This window comes from Trichosurus vulpecula, chromosome 2 (genome assembly GCF_011100635.1).
Source record: "Trichosurus vulpecula isolate mTriVul1 chromosome 2, mTriVul1.pri, whole genome shotgun sequence".
Lineage (NCBI taxonomy): Eukaryota > Metazoa > Chordata > Mammalia > Diprotodontia > Phalangeridae > Trichosurus > Trichosurus vulpecula.
Window position 1 is genome coordinate 374111699 of NC_050574.1, and position 20214 is coordinate 374131912.

At 36.9% G+C, this 20214-nt stretch overlaps 1 protein-coding gene across 1 annotated transcript in view; it reads left to right on the plus strand.

Annotated features, from left to right (window-relative positions):
• Positions 1–20214, plus strand: part of NCAM2 (neural cell adhesion molecule 2) — a 295617-nt gene that overhangs the window by 149132 nt on the left and 126271 nt on the right. Inside the window, exon 9 of the mRNA XM_036744902.1 lies at positions 6712–6862. Coding sequence (XP_036600797.1) covers positions 6712–6862 — 151 coding nt within the window. The remainder of the gene's footprint in view (positions 1–6711; positions 6863–20214) is intronic.

Genomic DNA, 20214 nt, shown 5'->3' on the forward strand with positions numbered 1-20214 from the left:
GGTTTTTTTAATGATGGGAGAGATAAGTATTTTTTAGGATAGTAAGGAGGTAACAAGGAGGTAGGCAACAGTTGAAGATTAGAGAGATTTGGAGGTGTGATGGACGATGTATCTTGTGGAGAAGATGGGATCAAGAGCTCTGCATTCGCAAAAATAAAAGCCTATTGCCTGTTTCTCTTCTGGTGAACGGGACTTAGAGAGACTGGATATAAACCACGTTTCCTAAGTAAAGTCATTTTTACTACAATATAATTATATAATTTACATAACAAGTTATTCACTTCGAACAAAATTCAAATTAAAAAAATAAGTATCTAGACTCAGATAAGAAACATCTACCAAATTTGCGTTTGTTTTTTTCCTAACACAACCATCAAAATTTCTGTCTGAGTTGTTATATTCTTCAATTTCTTCTTCAGGCCATAAGCCTAGTTAAAACATCTCTTTGGCTAGTCTTTCTATTATCATCTGAGCTAGGAATTGTCAACTACTAAACCATTTTCTCAATTAGCTACCTTAAAAACAAAACGAAATACCATTTCTAAGCAGGCTGTTCAGCCTGAGATTTTCAAGATGATTCCCCTGGTCATTTCCTCAGTTTCTTATTTCTTTCCCTAGAACCTTTGACCTGTGATTTTTCTTAATTCTTCAATCAGCAAAAAAATCTTTAAATGGATTTATTTGAAGGCATGTTTATAACTACCCTGATGTTTCTACTTCTCTTGTCTCTGCTTTCCCCTCTCCTCTATGGTTTGGGACTTCCTTATTTAATTATTTACAGAAGCTACTTAGCAAAAAGAATGTTCAGCACAGTACAGAAATTTGAATGATTCCTTTCTTTTGGATGATGCTTCGTTCAAAGGAATGAGAAACTTTAATTTCCAGGCAAACTGCCTTTTATTGACAGTATCTTTATTAATCCTGTTCTCTTAAATGTTGCATCACAGAATAAGAAAAAAAGGTCTTCCAGTTAAAAGGCAGAATGAAATACACCTCATTACGTAACCATCTCAGAAACAGTAATAAATAAGTCTAGTGAAGTTTAAAAAACCAACAAGTATTAAGACAGGATAAACAAAATAAATTACCCCCAAAGTAATCCTGGTGGGGGGGGGGTGGAGAGAGTGGGAAAGAGGAACTTAGTGAGGTTGGAGGTGGGAAGGAGAACAAAATAAAACAGAGAAATAGAAAAGGCCCAACCACATTCATGGTTGTGGGCATTCAGAAGAGAAAAAAAAAAAAGGTTAGAATTAGCAGCCAGTGAAGTAGATGGTAAACAGAGACCTTCGACAGCTGCAATTTAGGTATGACTGGCCTATCCTCCAAATCCAGCCCTTCCTTTCACTATGTATTCCGTGTTTACTGTTAAAGTGGTGGAATCTATGAAAGTGTGCAATTGAAAAAAGCCCTTCAATACCCCCCCCCACCCAAAATCATTGCTGCTATCACCTGCCTTCTTTCCAAACCATACCTGGTCCTCAATAGCAGCAGCAGCTCCAGTGGATAGAAAAGCGAAGTTTAAAGTGAATAGCCCCAGAAAGAGGCATCATGAAACCAAAGTTTCACCTAGTTCATTTTGTTATGTAGTGGCAGATGATACTCTTCATTCCAGAAAGAATCTGGACATGCTTCTTAATGTGTCATAGAGGATTCTTCACTTATAAAAAGTGTGGCCAAGATGATTTGGTTAGCCCAGACTCTTGAAAGGGCAGGTGAAGTTACCCACTTTGTGCTGGCCTACAAAAGGGAAAAAAAGACCTACTCAGTCCTTTTTTGTTTTCTAACTTTGTTCAGTAGGAATCCTGAGAGTGTAGCAGGCAGGAAAGAGAGTTCTCTTCACCTTCAGTACCACCAAGAGCCTTTAATGTCTTACATCAGAAATACATGATAAAGTAGACATGTGCTTGCCTATGTGGCTGGGAAGAGAATTGCCCAAATCTTTTATCTGCAAATGAGTGATTTCCTAAACCACATGCATCTTGGCAAAAGGCGGTTAAAGAGCATATGGCCTCTAATGCCAGAAAGAGCCAGAGCTAGAGCTCTTGACCTCCTCCACTGTTACACAGAATCACAGAATTGGAAAAGACTTGGAGAGCTATCTAGTCCAGTCAATACTTAAAATATGAAAAGAAATCCTTATTATATTTGAAAAGAATTCTCACTATATCTGACAAGTAGTCATCCAGGTTCCCCTTCAAGACTTCCAAGGAAGAGAGATACACAGTCTCTTAAGGCATTTTTAGACATTTCTGATTGTCAAGAAATTTTCCTGACATCAAGCTTAAATTCCCTTCCTCGGAAGAGGACCCCTTGCTCTGTCCTCTGTGTCCAAATAGAACAAGTCTAGCTCCTCTTCTATATACCAGTCCTTCAAATCCTGGGGGAAAAAATCTATTACATACACACACACACACACACACACACACACACACACACACACACACACACACCCTGTGTCTTTTCTTCTCCAAGCTAAACATACTCTGACTAATTTGCTAAGTGTGGATTTGGTGGGAAGTGGAGTTGCTTATCTAAAGCAGCTCTGAGCGCAGTTTCTTGTTTGGAGCAACCCAATCCCCTTAAAGTAGACTGAATGTTTTAATAGGTCAATGTGAAGTAAAAGTGGGACTCCCCAGAGTGTTATGGCATTACCTGTGTAGGAGTCCCACATGTGCTTCCCTATTGGGAATCTCACCCACAGTGTGGATGTTTGTCCCTGGTGGGTACTTCATGTGTCCTCTTGGTTATGAGACTCACTGGAGAAGATGGAAGACTATATTGAGGGCAGCTAGGTGGCACAGTGGATAGAACACTTAGTCTAGAGTCAGGAAGACCTTCGTTCAAATCTAACCTCGTATATGTAACAGTTGGATGACCCTGGGCAAGTTGCTTAACCTCCATTCACGTCAGTTTCTTCATCTGTAAAATGCGTATGATAATAACATCTATTTCCGGAAGTTGTAGTGAGGATCAAATAAGATAATATTTGTAAAGCACTTAGCACAGTGCTTGGCACATAGTAGGTGCTATATAAATGTTGGTTCTTATTATATTGATCTGTATGGATTTTAATGAGTCTTTTGCACTTTCTGCATAATCTGTAGATCTAAATAAAGGTTGTTCTGTATCCAGTAACCTTGAGTATTCATATGAGTCCTGGAGGTTCTTCCACCCATATCTATAAAACATAAATATGAGCTGTCTCCTGAGATTATCTAGAGTGAAGTCTGGGCATGGGTATATCTAGATAAAAGAAAGTGATTTTTTAAAAAAAATCTATTAATATCATTCTAGAGAGCGAAGTGCTGACCTGTGGGTTACATTTGTGGCTTTTTCTGTGTGTTTTTATGTTACCTTACGTGTGTGTGTGTGTGTGTGTATGTGTACATATTTTGTAGGGAGTCTTGTGAACTGACTGCTGACCTTTGGGCACAGAATTCCTCAAAGGACTGAGCATTTAACTGAATCTCAAGGTCAATGACAAGTATATTCTTACCAACACCTTCTGAGTCCTTCTCTGTTCTCTGAAATGTGCCTGCATCAGAAATCCCAGAACCATAGCAATGTCTAGCACCCTGACAACTAGGGCAACTCAAACATTTCAATATATCCTTAAAATATCTTTGTTGCTCTATTCTGTGTTCTCAAACATTCCATTCTTCTAAGTTGCAGCCTATTCTTCTTTCTCTGATTTTCAATCTGCTGTATATATAGGTATTTTTTCCCTCTCATGAACTCTAAACTCTGTCTCCCCTTTGTGTACTTGCTTTTTCTCTTTGAATAATTAAGGTTTATTGGAGTAAATTTTCTATGCAAATTATTTTTAATGAATAGTTTTATGTTTATCCTTGAGTTCAAATTTCCCCAAATTAATTAAAGTATATTTTGATCCAATGTGCTCAATAAGGAAAAAATTAAGGAAAGACCTCTTTGTTTGAAAGATAGTGAGAAAAATATGCCATGACAAGTTGTAGGCAAGGTTAAGGATCATAAAATTTAGAAAAGGAATGGGCCTTGGAAATAATCTAGTTCAACCCCCTCATTTTACAGAAGATAAAATTTAAAGCCCAGAGAGACATAGGAACTCATACAAAGACACAATTAGCAAGGAGGAGAACCAAGATTTGAACTTGGATCCTCCCCAAAATGTGCAAGGAATGGGTTGTGACAGGGGATGCAAAAACTAACTGTGAAATCCAATAGATGACCTGAAGCCTACCGAAGTTTTAAGTAGAAATGAGCCAAAGAAGCCTAAAACCAGACCATTCTTACGGGATGGAAGGCCTACAAGTGATCTCGGGAAGGATGAAACCAGCCTAGAAGTCTGTGAGTTCTTTCAGTGGGGACGCTCTAGGGAAAGTGGATGACAGAATGATTTTTGATAGAGACTGCAGACAACAGGATCTTGGCACTGGCCTTTTAGAGTAGTATTGGGAACAGAGTGGGGTAGTAGATGCTTCAGAATGATTATAACCACAGCCTAATTACTTGGGTCTTCAAGAAGGCCTGAGACTAATACTATGTATATTATTCAATTGTGAGTTATGCCAACCCTGGGTGGGGGGTTATGAAAGGAGAGACAAGTGTAGAAGGCAACAATTGCGATTGTTGCGAAGGGTAAAAACTGTAGTGGATCGTCAAGACTACAAATGGGACAAAACCAAACAGAGTCAGCATAACCCATCCCAAAGTGTGGGCTGGGAGAGAGAATAGACCTGAAATAAAGTAGCAGTCCAGAAACTGAGGAGATGGGCAAAACAGAAGAAAACATGAAACACAGTGAAGAAATACTACAGGTTAAGATAAACCCAAGAGGTGAAGAGTGATTTCACAACATATACAAATAAGACCCCAAAGAAAAGAATGGCGTTAATTACAAGAATTCATAGGGGTGGAAATGAAGAGAAAGATTTAAAAAATGAAATTAGAGTGCTTGAAGAAAAAAAATTAAAAGCGAAATAAATAATTTAAAACGGAATGTGGCGATCCGTACCTTAGCAATGGACTACCTGAAAATTTTAATGTAGCAAATAAAATTCAGCAATTCCATAAAACAGCAAGTAGTAGAACAAAGTAAAAATATTTAATAAATAGAAAAACTACTGACCTGGAAACAGGTGCAGAAAAGCAAATTTAAGAATCATCAGACTCTGAAAACTATGACTACACAAAAAGCCTGAATGCCCTATTTCATGGAATCATGAGAATAAATTACCTAGAACCAATGGTACCAGAAAGAGCAAATTGAGAATAGAAAGAACCTACTAAGTGCCTCCTGAAGTAAACACCAAATCGGAGTTATCCAATAATGTAGTAGCTAAAATTCAGAGCTTTCAGTTAAAAAAAAGTACTGCAAGCAGTCAGGATGAAAGAGTTAAATTATTTTAAAAAAATAAGACAATGCTACAACCACTATAAAGGAAAGGAAACTTTACTATATGATGTGCTAACAGGTAAAAGAGAGCAAGCAAAAATAACTTGCCCTGAAAAACTGAATATGATCCAAAAGGGAAAAATTGACCCTTAATAATTATTATAACATCTTAGTGAAAAGACAAGAGTTGGGTAGAATCTTTGCAACATAGGAAACAAGAGAAATACACATTTGAGCAATTAGAAGTTGTTACATAATGATAAAATACATGCTAATAGGAAGAAAAAAGACTTTCCATTCAGAATCCCACCGTCTTTAAAGATCACAGATGGAACTAAGAAAGACAAATATAGGAGTCAGATATAGTTTTACTATAACTATTTTGGTGGTATAAAGAAGAGAGAAAGGAAAAAGGATTACACTAAGGAAAAAGTGAGAGGAACTTACTCATACTTAGGATGTGTGAACAGCAAAGCACATACAAACATAAAGGAGTAGGGAAAGCTCTATACCTCATCATTAATCTTAACTGCACAAAGGAAAGTTGAACACATATAAACACAGAGAGAGAGAGAGAGAGAGAGAGAGAGAGAGAGAGAGAGAGAAAGAGAGAGAGAGAGAGAGAGACAGAGAGACAGAGAGAGAGACAGAGAGATAGAGATTCAGAGAGAGAGAGAAAGAGAGAGTGAGAGTTTGGCATAAGACCACATTGAAACTCAAAAATTGGTAGAGACAGAGAAAAGGTAGGGTTAAGAAGGAGAGCAAAGCCGAGGAGGAAATAATCACACACAAATCAAACTTCAACTCCAGGGAGTAGATCATAAAGGAAAGGTTAAAATAAAAGGGGAAAAGAATATAGTGTTCTGGGTTAGGTGAAGAGAAGTGGGGCAGAATAGTGGGAATAAATACAACTTCTAGTTTCAGTTGAATTTCCAGTCTGCATCAATAGGAAAAGTTTTATACTAGAATTCCCTCATGCTGATGAAGTAAAATTTTAGTAATTTTTACTGTGTTATAACCATGGAGCTCAAATTATTGTTAAATTGCTTTACCTTTTTGCAGAAGTGTAACTAAACAGATATTAATCCATTCCGTGTTTGGATATTTTTAAGTTGTATCAATTCCTAGAAGTTAAGATGGAGAAATATATTCATTTGTGTAATTTTTTGCAAAATGTTTGTTTTGCAATGATGTTATAAAATGTATTGGTAAAAAAAAATTATTTTCATGAAATTCATTAGATTATTGAATGATTTTTGTGCTGAATGCCATAAGTTCATTCACAATTACATATAGCAAGCATAATATCTTTCTTTTTCCTGAACTTATGTAAACAGAGCCCAGATGGCCATATTGAAGTCAAAGGGCAACATGGAAGATCGTTACTGCACATTAAAGATGTGAAGTTGTCAGATTCAGGGAGATATGACTGTGAAGCTGCAAGTAGAATTGGTGGGCACCAAAAAAGCATGTACCTTGATATTGAATGTAAGTTATTCATATTTTGTATCTTTTTTTAAAATAAATTAAATTTAGAAATAGAAATAAATTTTGAGTGAAAAATTAAAGTATTAATAATTTCAATAGTGTAATATAGTAAAGGAAAATATTCTTTCAAATTTAGTAAGTAGAGACATCTAACTGATATATTTTGATATTCAAAAGGTTACATATTTTAGACAGTTTTCACCCTCTCCTAGGTTTTTTCACTGAAAAGTAGGGTGAAAATAGTGTGTAGTTTTCATTCTAGACCTTGAATTGAACTGGAACAGTTTAAAGTTTGAGTAGTTACTTAACCATTCCTCTATTTTAAAATTTGTTTTTTTTCTAATCCTTTTGACTGTTCTATTTGGTTGAAACTCTTTTCAATAATATTGTTGTTTATGTAAAGTATTTTTAACTTATTTGGGAAATATGATAGAGACATTAATACAAAGGAAAATCCATTTATTTTACTCATCAACTATATTTCAAAGTTTTAATACTTAATTTGGTTAAGTATTAAATAATATTACCCCCCCCCCAATGTAATGCAATGAACATCTGTAATCTGGAAAAGAAAAAACTGGGAAGTATTTTGATGTTTTTAACTAATGTAAAGGGACTTAAACATAATGTGAGATTTTGGAAACATGAAAGCTAAGAGTGAGTGAAGGGTTTGATAAACATCAGAATGGCTATTAATCTTTATTTGATAGAAAGATAAATGAAAATGTAATGACAATAAATGTAAAAACATGTGATTCTATAGACTTTTAAGCCTGTAGTCTGCTCGGGATTTTTGGCATTATTTTATTATTCAGAAGAACCCAATTTTGTTGCTGGCTTAAGACATAAAAAATTTTTATTGAACAATTTTAAATTAGACTTCCTATTGATATATTTAAATGCTATTAAACATTTTAAAACTCTAGTGGGATTTTTTTAGGGGGAAAGAATTTAATTTGTTTGGTATGTTTTTGTCTTAACATTATCTTTTCAGATTTTCATATTTTTTACTATAAGGGGAAATGGATTGGCACTCCTCACATGGCATATGCCTGGTGGCAGGCTTACAGGGAACAAATCAATGCATCATGCATTGAGTTGAACCTATATATTGGCCACTTTGGATTACTCGTATTCTGGCCTCTTGCTTTCAGAAGTGGCCAAAGCTCAATCTCTGCTTTGTGGGAAAACCCCCAGCTCCACTGGAAGTGGTTAGCTCATTATTCCAATCCACTGCCCCTCCTTACCTTTTACACTAACAAATATCCTAAAATACACTTTCTAGTCATATCAGAAAGTATAGCTATAGAAATAAAAAACTGAAATGAGCATAGCCTAATTTTAAATGCTCAGTCTTCCATTTGTTTTTATAATTTCACATTCCAAATTGGGATATTCAGAGATATAATATGTAATAAATTAGCAAAAGAAAATCAAGAATAGTTAGTAACAAAATCAGTACTTAAAAAATTAACATGGTAAAAGTCTTGATAAAGATGAAAGAGTATATATAATAAATCTCTTGATTTAATGTGTTGCTAGGAAATTGAAATGGTCAGTTTGACAATATTGAAAAAACTATGCCATCACTTTATAAAACGAGTTATGTGAAGATGAGACTCATGAAAATTATGAAGAGAATATGGACTGAAATGGAAAAAAGAAAAAATGTAGAATTCTGGCACATTTTCAATTTACTATTTTTAATTAGATAATGAAATAGTGGATTTGATTTGTCACATTTAAAATAATGGTTTAAGAGGCATGAAAACTTAAAAGGGGATACAATCCTCCTAAACCATTTATTCATAAAGTAAGCATACTAAATGTGAAAAGAAATAAATATTTTCCCTTAAATCCTTTCAGTGCCCAGTACTATAATGGAAGTATGAAGATCAATGTCATGACAGTTTAGGTTATATCATTTATTGTGACAACAATAAGAACCATAAGGGCATGACAATATGAAGAGGATAGACTGAGAAAGGATGTGGTTAGAATAGTCCCAGATGTTCCACTAACTGGCTGTAATGCTTAGTCTCTCTGGACCTCAGTGTACCTGAGGACCTGTTGCTGGGCCCACAGAGGCTAAGATACTGTTCCAATTTCTTTTCTACTAAGGTGATACAAACATGCAATTTAGTTCAGTCCTAGAGGAGCCTGAATGTAATAAGAGGAGTTAGATTCCCTGTTCTCAAAATTATTAGATTGTTAAATCTTCCACCCCATCACCCCAGAGACAAATTTAATTATAATAAATTAGATGATGGCTCACAACAAGGAATTCCCCCAAAGAAGAAGGGGAGTGAAAAAAGTACTCAGTATAAAATATTAATCAGGTAGGAGCCAAGTAATTTGTTCTTACACACAAAAGGAATGCTTTTCCTTTTCTTTGTTAATAGAAGAGGATTCAGTAATTTAAATTAGAACTATTAGGAGGATGATATTAAACTTCATCAGAATATAAAGTCAGGTCAACGAGCATTTTATTAAATGCCTGTGTGCCAGGTGCTTTGCTAAGCACTGGGGATACAAAAAAAAAAAAGACAAAAACACTTCCTGCTTTCAAGGACTCACACTGTAATTAATGAGAGACAACATGCAAACAACCATGTACGAACAAGATAGACAGATAGATAGATCGTTTGCGTGTAATTGTTGTTCAGTTGTTTTAGTCATGTCTGACTTCATAACCCCATTTGGGGTTTTCTTGGCAAACATAGCAGAGTAGTTTACCTGTTGCTCATTTACAGATGAGGAAACTGAGGCAAACAGGGTTAAGTGACTTACCCATGGTCACATAGCTAGTAAGTATTAGAGGCCAGATTTGAATTCAAGTCTTTCTGACTCTAGGCCTACCATTCTATCCACTGTATCACCTACCTGACCACATAAATGTGTGTGCATACACACACACACACATGCACATTCATGCATATATGTATACACACACACGTATATAATAGTTCTTAGAGAAAAAACAATCTATTCTTGTTCCTTTCTCAAAGTGAAATTTACTACTCCATTAAAATTTGCAACTTTTCCATCTTTGTCATATCAGATTTTTGTCCTAATTGTCCTGTATACCCTTTGAGGATATATACCATCTTTGAATCATCCAGAAAGAACAAAGTACTTTAAGGACCTAATCTTATACATGAATATATAACTATTAGTGACCGCAAATTCAGAATAGTAAAATTTAAAATAGTAGGATCTTTCATACCTGCATCCTATTAGAGTAACTCAGAGATGTTGAATATTGCATCAGGATTCATCATATAAAAACTTTTACAATTCACCTGCCCTTGTTATAGAAATTTGCTACATGGACATGGTTATCCAGACTGACCTGATATAAGCATAACAGGATAAAGCTTCCTTAAGTCTATTTGATTCCAGGTAAGAATCATAGTTAACCTTTATTCATAGTTAACTATGAAAGAGTCATAGTTAACCTTTATTTTGGACTACATAGCTAGTCTTAGGTACCATAGCTAGTCTCAGAATCAATCAGGTGGGAAAATATTCTGTTCAGAAAGGAAATAACACAGTGGGGAAACTGAAGCAAGATGATCCTACCATGACATTTACAAGATCATCCTCTCAACCTTTCTAGGCACAGGTATCCACTTACAGCAGTTCTCAGATCATACTCCCTTTGAGCAGCACCTGACATTTCTCTTAAATGGTAGATTATTGGCTTAATGACAATCAGTCATGCCTGAAATCAAAATTCAGAACAATATCAGATTATAGTCCCAAGAGATCTTACCTCAGATATTTGGGCTTGGTACAGCTATTATTATTATTTTTCTCATGTTGTACAACAATAAACAAATACAAGCCTTATATTAGTCATCGTTTAGTTTAAGTCTATGTTGATGCAGAAATCAGTCATTAGAAATTAAGGAAAATAAAATCCATAAATCTGGGATCTGTTGATACTAAGTTGGCTCAAAGATGTAACTCTAATACATACTATTCCAGGTGCACCTTTTTAAGCAATGGCCAGGCTATCTGGTAAAAATCACTTTTTATAAAATAAATTTGTAAATGCCTCTGCTAGGAAATTGAAATGGTCTCTGCTTTCACTGTGGGAGATCCTAGTTTCTCATTAACTTCATTGTTTTAGACCTTTTTAAAATAAATTTATTTATTTTTAGTTTTCAGCATTCACTTACATAAGTTTTAAATCTTCTCTGCCTCCCTTCCCTTCTCCCTCCTCCTTCCCCAAGACAGCATATAATACAATATATATTCTACAGATACATTCCTATTAAGTATATTTTCACATTAGTCATGTTGTATAGAAGAATTAGAACAAATGGGAGGGACCATGAGAAAGAAAAACCAAAACAAAGGGAGCAAGTAGTAGGCTTCAATCTGCATTCAGACTCCATATTTCTTTCTCTGGATCTGGATGGCATTTTCCATCATGAGTCTTTTGGAATTGTTTTAGGTCCTTGCATTGCTGAGAAGAGCTAAGTCTATCAAAGTCAGTCTTTGCACAATATGGCTGTTACTGTGTACAGTGTTCTCCTGGTTCTGCTCACTTCACTCAGCATCAGTTCATATAAGTCTTTCCAGGTTTTTCTGAAGTCTGCCTTCTCATCATTTCTTTTTCTTTTTTTTGGAAGGGGGAAGGCAAGGATTTGGGATTAAGTGACTTACCCAAGGTCACACAGCTAGTAAGTGTCAAGTGTCTGAACTCAGATTTGAACTCAGGTCCTCCTGACTCCAGGGCTGGACCACCTAGCTGCCCCCTCATCATTTCTTACAGCACAATACTATTCCATTAATTCATATACCACAACTTATTCAGCCATTCCCCAATTGATGGGTATCCTTTCAATTTCCAGTTCTTGGCCAGCACAAAAAGAGCTACTATAAATATTTTTGTATGTGTGAGTCTTTTTCCGTTTTTATGATCTCTTTGGGAAACAGCCCTAGAAGTAATATTGCTGGGTCAAAGGGTATGCATATTTTATAGGCCTTTGGGCATAGTTCCAAATTGCTCTCCAGAATGGTTGGATCAGTTCATGGCTCCACCAACAATGAATTAGTGTTCCAATTTTCCCACATCTTCTCCAGCATTCGTAATTTTCCTGTTTTGTCGTGTTAGCCAATTTGACAGGTGTGATGTGGTACCTAAGAGTTGTTTTGATTTGCATTTCTCTAATCGATAATGATTTAGAGCATTTTTTCATATGTCTATAGATAGCTTTCATTTCTTCCTCTGAAAACTGCCTGTTCATATGCTTTGACAATTTATCAATTGAGGAATAACTTGTATTCTTATAAATTTTTACTCAGTTCTCTATATATTTTAAAAATGACGCCATTATCAAAGACACTGGTTGTGAAAATTCTTTCCCAATTTTCTACTTCCCTCCTAATCTTGGTTGCATTGGCTTTGTTTGCGCAAAATTTTAGAACTTTACAACATTCAGCAATTTCTCACAAAGTTTACAATATTTATGACCTCGAATAAGGCTAGAGATCCAAGGGACTGAAAATCTGGCAAGTCTCCACAGAACTTCTTAGATATTTACCAAATCTGTGGTAGTTTCCCAGACTCTAAGTAATTGCATCATTATCATTCATTTTACACAAAATATGCACAATTAATTACTTGACAGTTTTTTTAAACCATAATGGCAAGTCTATCACAAGAGGAGTTAATTTTCCTACCATACAATTTTATCTCCCTCTGAATATAAATTCCAAATTAACAGTATTTCTTGTATAATTCCCATGGATTCGACTATAATCTCTACGAAGATACATCTTAGCTTTATTTATCCAGCCCTGACCGTTCTCTTAATCTCTAGTGTTACATCTTCAGATGTCTATTAGACATCTCCAGTTGTATGTCTCAGAGATACCTTTGACTCAGCATGTCCAAAACAGAACTCGTCTTTCCCTCCTCTCTTCCTAATTTCTCTGCTGCTGTGGAGTCTCCTCCCAGTCAGCCATGATCACAACCAAGGTATCATCCTTGATTCCTCTCTCTCTCTCTTTCTCTCTCTGTCTCTCTCTGTCTCTCTCTCTCTCTCTCTCACACACACACACACACACACACACACACACACACACTCACATACACACACACACCCCACATTCAATTAGTTCCCAACTCTTGACATTTCTGCATTTATAACATTTCTCTTACATACCCCTTTTTCTCTTCTGACACTGCCACCACCCTGGTACAGGCCCTCATTACCTCATGCCTGGACTCTTGTAGTTGCCAGGTTTGTCTCTCTGTCTCTGATCCGTCCTCCACTCAGCTATCAAGTTGCTTTTCCTAAAGTGCAGGTCTGACTATGTGCTCCCCCACCACCCTCAGTTTAATCAACTCCTGTGTCTCTGTATTGCCTCCTGTATTGGATATGAAGCCCTAATGTTTGGCTTTTAAAGCCCTCTATAACTTTGTCTCAACTTGCCTTTCTAGACTTCTTAGACCTTATATTGCCCTTTCCAGGTACATTGGCCTCCTTGCTGTCCCTCACACAAGATACTCCAGGTATTTTCATTAGCTGTCGCCCACTCCTGGAACTCCCTTCTCCTCCCTTTTCATCTCTGCTTTCTAGCTTCATTGGCTCCCTTCAAGTCAGTTAAAATCGCACTTTCTCCACTCCCCCTTAATACTAGTGTCTTCCCTCTGTTGTTTCTCTCCAATTCGTCCTGTATATTTCTTGTTTGTACATAGTTGCTTGCATGTTGTCTCCCCTATTAAACTACCAGCTCCCTGAGAGCTTTCTTCATATCCCCTGCACTTAGCACAAATGCCTGGCACACAATAGGAACTTAATAAATGCTAGTTCTTCTCCATAGCCCTTCCAACATTAACAAATCCTATCTTCTGTCATCTTTTTAAACTTTCTGCATATGAGGTAAAAGCTCAAGAGTTGTTTTGATTAGCATCTCTCTTACCATTAGGGGTTTGGAATGATCTCAGATGTTGGTTAATCATTTGTAATTCTTCTTTTGAGGACTCTTTGTTCATATCATGTGACCGCCTATCCACCGAGGAATTACTCTTGGACTTATGTGTTACATCCCCATATAGACTGAGTATCAGACTCTTAGGAGTGATGCAAAGATTTTTTTTTCCCAACTGACAACTTCTTTTCTTACCCTACTCTCATTGTTGTCGCCATGAAAGCTTTTCAATGTCATATAGTCAATATTATCTACTTTATCTTTTGTGATTTTGTCTTTTCTGAGTTTAGTTAGAAACTCACCACCTAGCCATCTTTAAGATTCATGATATGTATCCATGCAGACATTATTTTTGTGTGTAGTAAACTGTTGTTCTAAACGTAATATCCGGAAACTGCTTGCCAGTTTCCTTGGCAATTCTTGTCAAACAGAAAGTTCTTCCTCTAAGTAGTTTAAGTGGTCAGATTTACAATGAGTTATCAAGTATGTTTCCTATTCTTACTTAGCTGAACTCTTCTACTGATCTATTTTTTTTTCTTTTTCTACTTCTTAACAAGTACTAAATACTTCTGAGGATTACTGATTTATAATATAATTTGTGTTGTGGAAGTGTTATTCCATCTTTAATCTTATCTTCAATCTTACCTTTTTTTCTTTCCCTTGATATTATAGATCTTTTGTTCTCTGAAATTTTTAATTACTTTGTCTAGCCCTATATAATATCCTCTTGGTAGTTTGAATAGCACTATACTAAATCTATGAATTAATTTAAGTTACATCATCAGTTTTATTATATTAATGTGGCCCAATTATGAATAATGAATATTCATATATTTATTTAATTCAATCTTTATTTCTTTAAACAGTTTATATATTTAGATAAATCTTCAGTGTGCCTAATTAGATTTACCCCCAGATATTTTGTGCATTGTTGTATTTTATTTTCAATGGAACTTTCTTATTGTTTCCTCCTGGATTTTGTTATACATACATAGATACATACATACACACATGTATATGTACATATGCACACACATACATATATATATATATATCCAATTAATCCTGCATCCTGCTACTTTCCTGAAGCTATTATCTGAATGTCTCTGCTAATACTTTCAGTTTTTCTGAATAATCAGATAAGGACAATTTTGTCTCTTTGTCTATGTTTATGCCTTTAATTTCTTCCTTTTGTATTATTGCTCTCACTAACATTTCTAGAACCGAAATAACTATGAAGAGAGGGGAAGATATTATCTTTGTCCCTGTATTTGTGGTTCTCAACCGGAAATAAAACTTCCAAAACAGACAAAAAAATTAGGTTGTTTTACCAAGGCAAGGGAATTGTAATCTAGAGCCACCAGGTAGCACCAAACTTCTGGAGTGCCCAAGAGGGGAACAGAGAGGGGCAAGGTTAAATACATTTCAACCTGGAGAGAGTGTCATGGGTGGCACAGCCTGGAGACACAGTTAAGTAAATTATTTTGTATAGCAACCGAAAGTCCATAAAGAAAGCTAGGGAAGGCTTGGAAGAGATGACATTTGGTCCTAAAGGTGCTCTTTTCTTTTTTAAACTGGTTTCAATCAGAAAGGGGCTCTTTTCTTTTTTCAAATTGTTTTTCATAGTTCCCTTTTAACTGGTTTTGACCACCCTCACGCAATTTGCAGTCCTGGGATAGGGCAAGGGCAACTGCATTCAACATGGTTACAAAGTTTCTATTGTTTGTCCATTGCAAGTAATTCTAGATTTTAGATTTAAAGATATGTCTAACAATTCTAAGCCCTGCTAGGCTCAATGGTGCTGGGACACTGTAGCCTCTCCCTCTGTCTTATGGAGAGTTCACTCAAGACTGGCATTCACATGGTGGTCAGAAGAAGGGATACAAGGATACTATCAAGGTGTCTGAAGAACGTTGGAATCCGTTGTGAGACATAGGAGTGTATGGGACAAAAACTAAACCCCCCAAAATTAAATTAAACTCAGAGGCTACTCAAGTAGAAAGTAGAAAATAATTTTTATTATGATCCCGCAGGGAAAGGGCGGTCTCCAAAACGATAGGAAAATCGGTAGAGAGAAGTGGGGTCCAGAGGGCAGAACTTGAGCTTTATACCCTAAGGTAAACAACCCCCCCCCACATCAGCACTGGCCTTACTGTCATTGGTGGAGTCCAGGCTCACAATCTTGAGAATTGTAACCCAGGTACAAGGAACAAAGAAATGCTAATTGAGCCATTGACAATTCTTAAGAACACTTTTATCCTTATTTGGTGAGGCTTGTGGTAGTGGGGAGGAAGAGGGGCCGACTTCTCTAAATTCCAGATTCCTATAGGTCAGGTGATTGCTTAGTAACTCCCCCAAGACTTAGGCCTAGCTGTCAATCAGAAGCCCTGAGCCATGCTGTCCACAGAAAGGCTGAGATCCAGATTCCATGAGAGGGCTTCACCATCCCACTCAGGAGGCACTGGCAAAAGACTGCCCAGCATAGCACACCTGCATCAAAGAAGGCTCTGTGCCCCATGAGCAAAGCAGAATTATAGTAGCTCAAAAGAAACATGAGATGCCTATCTCCACTCAAATGTTCATATGGACTATTTGTGTCCAACTTGTGGTAGTGTTAGGTTTAGGTAGTGCTGGGACCCCAAATAGCAACATGCCTGTCCTGCCCAAATGAATTCGACACAAGCTTTCTTTCAGCCAAAGACAAGGTTTATTAGAACACTGGTAGAAGCTGCGCATGATTCTAAAAAATCATTATGTTCACCAGACTCTTAAGGAATCTGAGCGTTGGCCAGACTTTGGATGGATCTTTTATATAGAAGACTTGTGGAAACAGAGAAGGGATCTAGATGGAATTAAGGGAATGGTGGTCTAAGGTGGGATCAGGTGAAGACAATGAAAGGGCATTTAAATTAATTGGGAAGGGATTGCCCTAGGTGAATGCCAGGAACTTGAACCACTTGGGAAAGTCTAGGGGCTTTTCCTTTTTAGGGGTCCAGATCCCAAAGACATGATCTTTTCTTTCTGGGGGTTCAGATCCCATCCCCGTCGTTAGAGCCTTTTGAGCACGTATTGGTCTGATCAAACACAGTCCTACACACTGTACCTTGACTCCAAAATAGTGATGTCACTTTGGTTCTCTTCAGGAACGAAGGGGGAAGGAAAAGAGTCCAACCACTTGGAATAATCAAATTCTCTTTATCGCACTCTAGCTCTTTTGTCCCTATCCAGGTACCAAAAGGAAAAGTATTTAAAGTTTAAGTTTTAGCTCATGCGTAAGGACTCCTCAAAGAGAAGAGAGAATAGAAAAATATTCACTGTACAATGTAAATCAGATATGGGGCAGGTATTTATTTAATCCACGCAAAAGAAATGCTTAATACAAAATGTTCTCATGAGTACATATTGACAGAAACCCCCACACACACAAAAATAAACATTATATAATCATAGTGAACAAACTTGTCTCAGAAGAAAGAGGAAAATGAACTTCACTTTGCTCTTTCTGAACTTGGGCAGGGGATATAGGTGTGAACCATTCTATATATTTTCAGATTTAGTAATTATGTTGATTAGTTTTACTGAAATGCTTTTTTTTCTCTCTATTTCTTGTTACAATGGATTGCATATAGAGTAGTGGGGACTGGGGAGTAAAGACATATATTTAGCTATGTAAATAACATAGAAACAAAATGATTTTTTAAAAATTCTAATATTAGCTTAGATGTAGAATGCTCTAAATAAAAGGGAATAATCAAAACAAAAGAAAGAAATGGGAGAAAATGCAAGCCTAAGAATCATAATGTTAAATGTGAATGGATTAACGATCCAATAAAAATGAAAGAATGTGGCAAAATGGCTAAGAAATCAATCTTGTATTATTCTCATTATGTTTCCACAATACTCAAATTGTTTCTTTCTGGCTGCTTACAGTATTTTCTCCTTGATCTGGGAGCTCTGGAATTTGTCGGCAGTATTCCTAGGAGTTTTCTTTTTGGGATCTTTTTCAGGAGGCAATTGGTGGATTATTTCAATTTCTATTTTACCGTCTGGCTCTAGAATATCAGGGCAGTTCTCCTTGATAATTTCTTGAAAGATGATATCTAGGCTCTTTTTTTGATCATGGCTTTCAGGTAGTCCGGTGATTTTTAAATTCTCTCTCCTGGATCTATTTTCCAGGTCACTGGTTTTTCCAATGAGATATTTCACAGTCTTCCCTTTTTTCATTCCTTTGGTTCTGTTTTATAATTTCTTGATTTCTCAGAAAGTTGTTGTCTTTCACTTGCTCCAATCTAATTTTTAAGGTAGTATTTTCTTCAGTGGTCTTTTGGACCTCCTTTTCCACTTGGGTAATTCTGCCTTTCAAGACATTATTCTCCTCATTGGCTTTTTGGAGCTCTTTTGCCATTTGAATTAGTCTATTTTTTAAGGTGTTATTTTCTTCAATATTTTTTGGGTCTCCTTTAGCAAGTCATTGACTTGTTTTCCATGGTTTTCTCACATCATTCTCATTTCTCTTTCCAGTTTTTCCTCTACTTCTCTAGCTTGCTTTTCCAAATCCTTTTTGAGCTCTTCCATGACCTGAGACCAGTTCATGTTTTTCTTGGAGGCTTTTGATGTAGGCTCTTTGACTTTGTTGACTTCTTCTGGCTGTATGTTTTGGTCTTTGTCACCAAAGAAAGATTCCAAAGTCTGAGTCCATTTTCATTGCCTGGCCATGTTTCCAGCCAACTACTTGACCTTTAAGTTTTTTGTAGGGGTATGACTGCTTGTAGAGTATAGAGTACTTTGTCCCAAGCTTGAGGGGCTGCACTATTGTTTTCAGAGCTATTTCTACACAGCAAGCTCTGCCACACCAGCCACCTCCTCCCCCAAGAAGCACCAACCAGGACTGTGACTCATATCTAAGCATGCTCTGCACTCCCACTCTGATCTGCCACTTAATTCCTCCCATCAGGTGAGCCTGGGGTGGGAAGCAACTGCAGCTGTAGTCCTCAGAGCTGCACCACCTCTGCTGCCCCAGGGTGGTGGCCAAACTACGAACTCCTTTCACTCTCTCCCTGAAGTTTTTCCCACTAACCTTCTCTGTTGTCTTTGATGTTTGTGGGTTGAGAAGTCTGGTAACTGCCACACCTCACTGATTCAGGGCACTAGGGCCTGTTCTGCCCGGCTTCCGGTCTGGTTGGTCCAGGCACGGCCCATGCTGGGCTTTGCTCTGCTCCACTCCCAGCTCCATGTGATAGACCTTACCCTGTGACCATCTAGGCTGTCCTGGGCTAGAGCCCTGCTTCCCTCTGCTATTTTGTGGGTTCTGCAGTTCTAAAATTTGTTTAGAGCCATTTTTAATAGGTGTCTGGAGGGTCTTGGTGGGGAGCTTTAGGCAAGTCCCTGCTTTCCAGCCACCATCTTGGCTCTGCCCTCCCCTAAACCTTTTCTTAACTTTCACTTTGGCTTTTAATCACTACAATAGTTAACCAGTTCAATTTGACATTGTCCTTCATCCTTAAGTTGTTTGCCGCCTTGTTCTCTTACCTCTGGACCCTTTGGACTCTTCCCATCATATGCCTTCTCTATTCTTACCTGTACAAGGCAGAACACTCATGGAGAAGATTATAGGTCAGTCCTTTTACTCTTCTCTATCACATTCTCCTTAGGATATATTTCAAACCTCTTTTCTTTTCAAACCACCTAAAACAATCCCCACCCCTGTTTCTCACTGGATGAAGTTATCAAATACTATGCTTTAAAAAGTTGAACCCCATTTCTTCCCCAACTCAACACTCCACATCACCTCAGTACCGCCTCTCAGTGTCTTCTGCTTTCTTCCAGTCTCATAAGAAAATATCCTCTCCACCGCCGTTTGTGCCTTTGAGCCCATCTTTTCAGGTATCTTCCAGATCTTGTATCCTTTAATCATTCCTGTTTTTACCCTAAGTTTTAATCCTTCCCTATCTACTACTTCTCTGCTGCTTGTAAACATGTCCAGATCTCCATCATTCTTCTAAGAAAAAGAAAAAAGAAAACCAAACCTTCACACAGCCTACTCTGTCTTCAAACTATGGTTCAACATCTCTTCTCTTTTTCATAGCCAAATTCCTTGAAATAAGCTGTCTGTCCTTGTTACCTTCACTTTCTCAGATCTCAACCTCTTGCAGTCTTTTTATTATTTTGATATATTTGGGTCTATTAAATTTTGAGAAGGTTGAAAATACAGCTATAAGAAGTTTCAAGATGGTAAGATCAGTAAACTGTATATGAAAAAGAAACAGATAAGGAGATACAGTGAAATATGGATAAGAATTATAAGTCAAGACAGTAAATAGAAACATCTGTGATTTATGAGTACCACTTAAAGTCGTATCGAATAAAAGTAAATGTTCTGCTGAGTCATCAGTTTCAATCAGCTG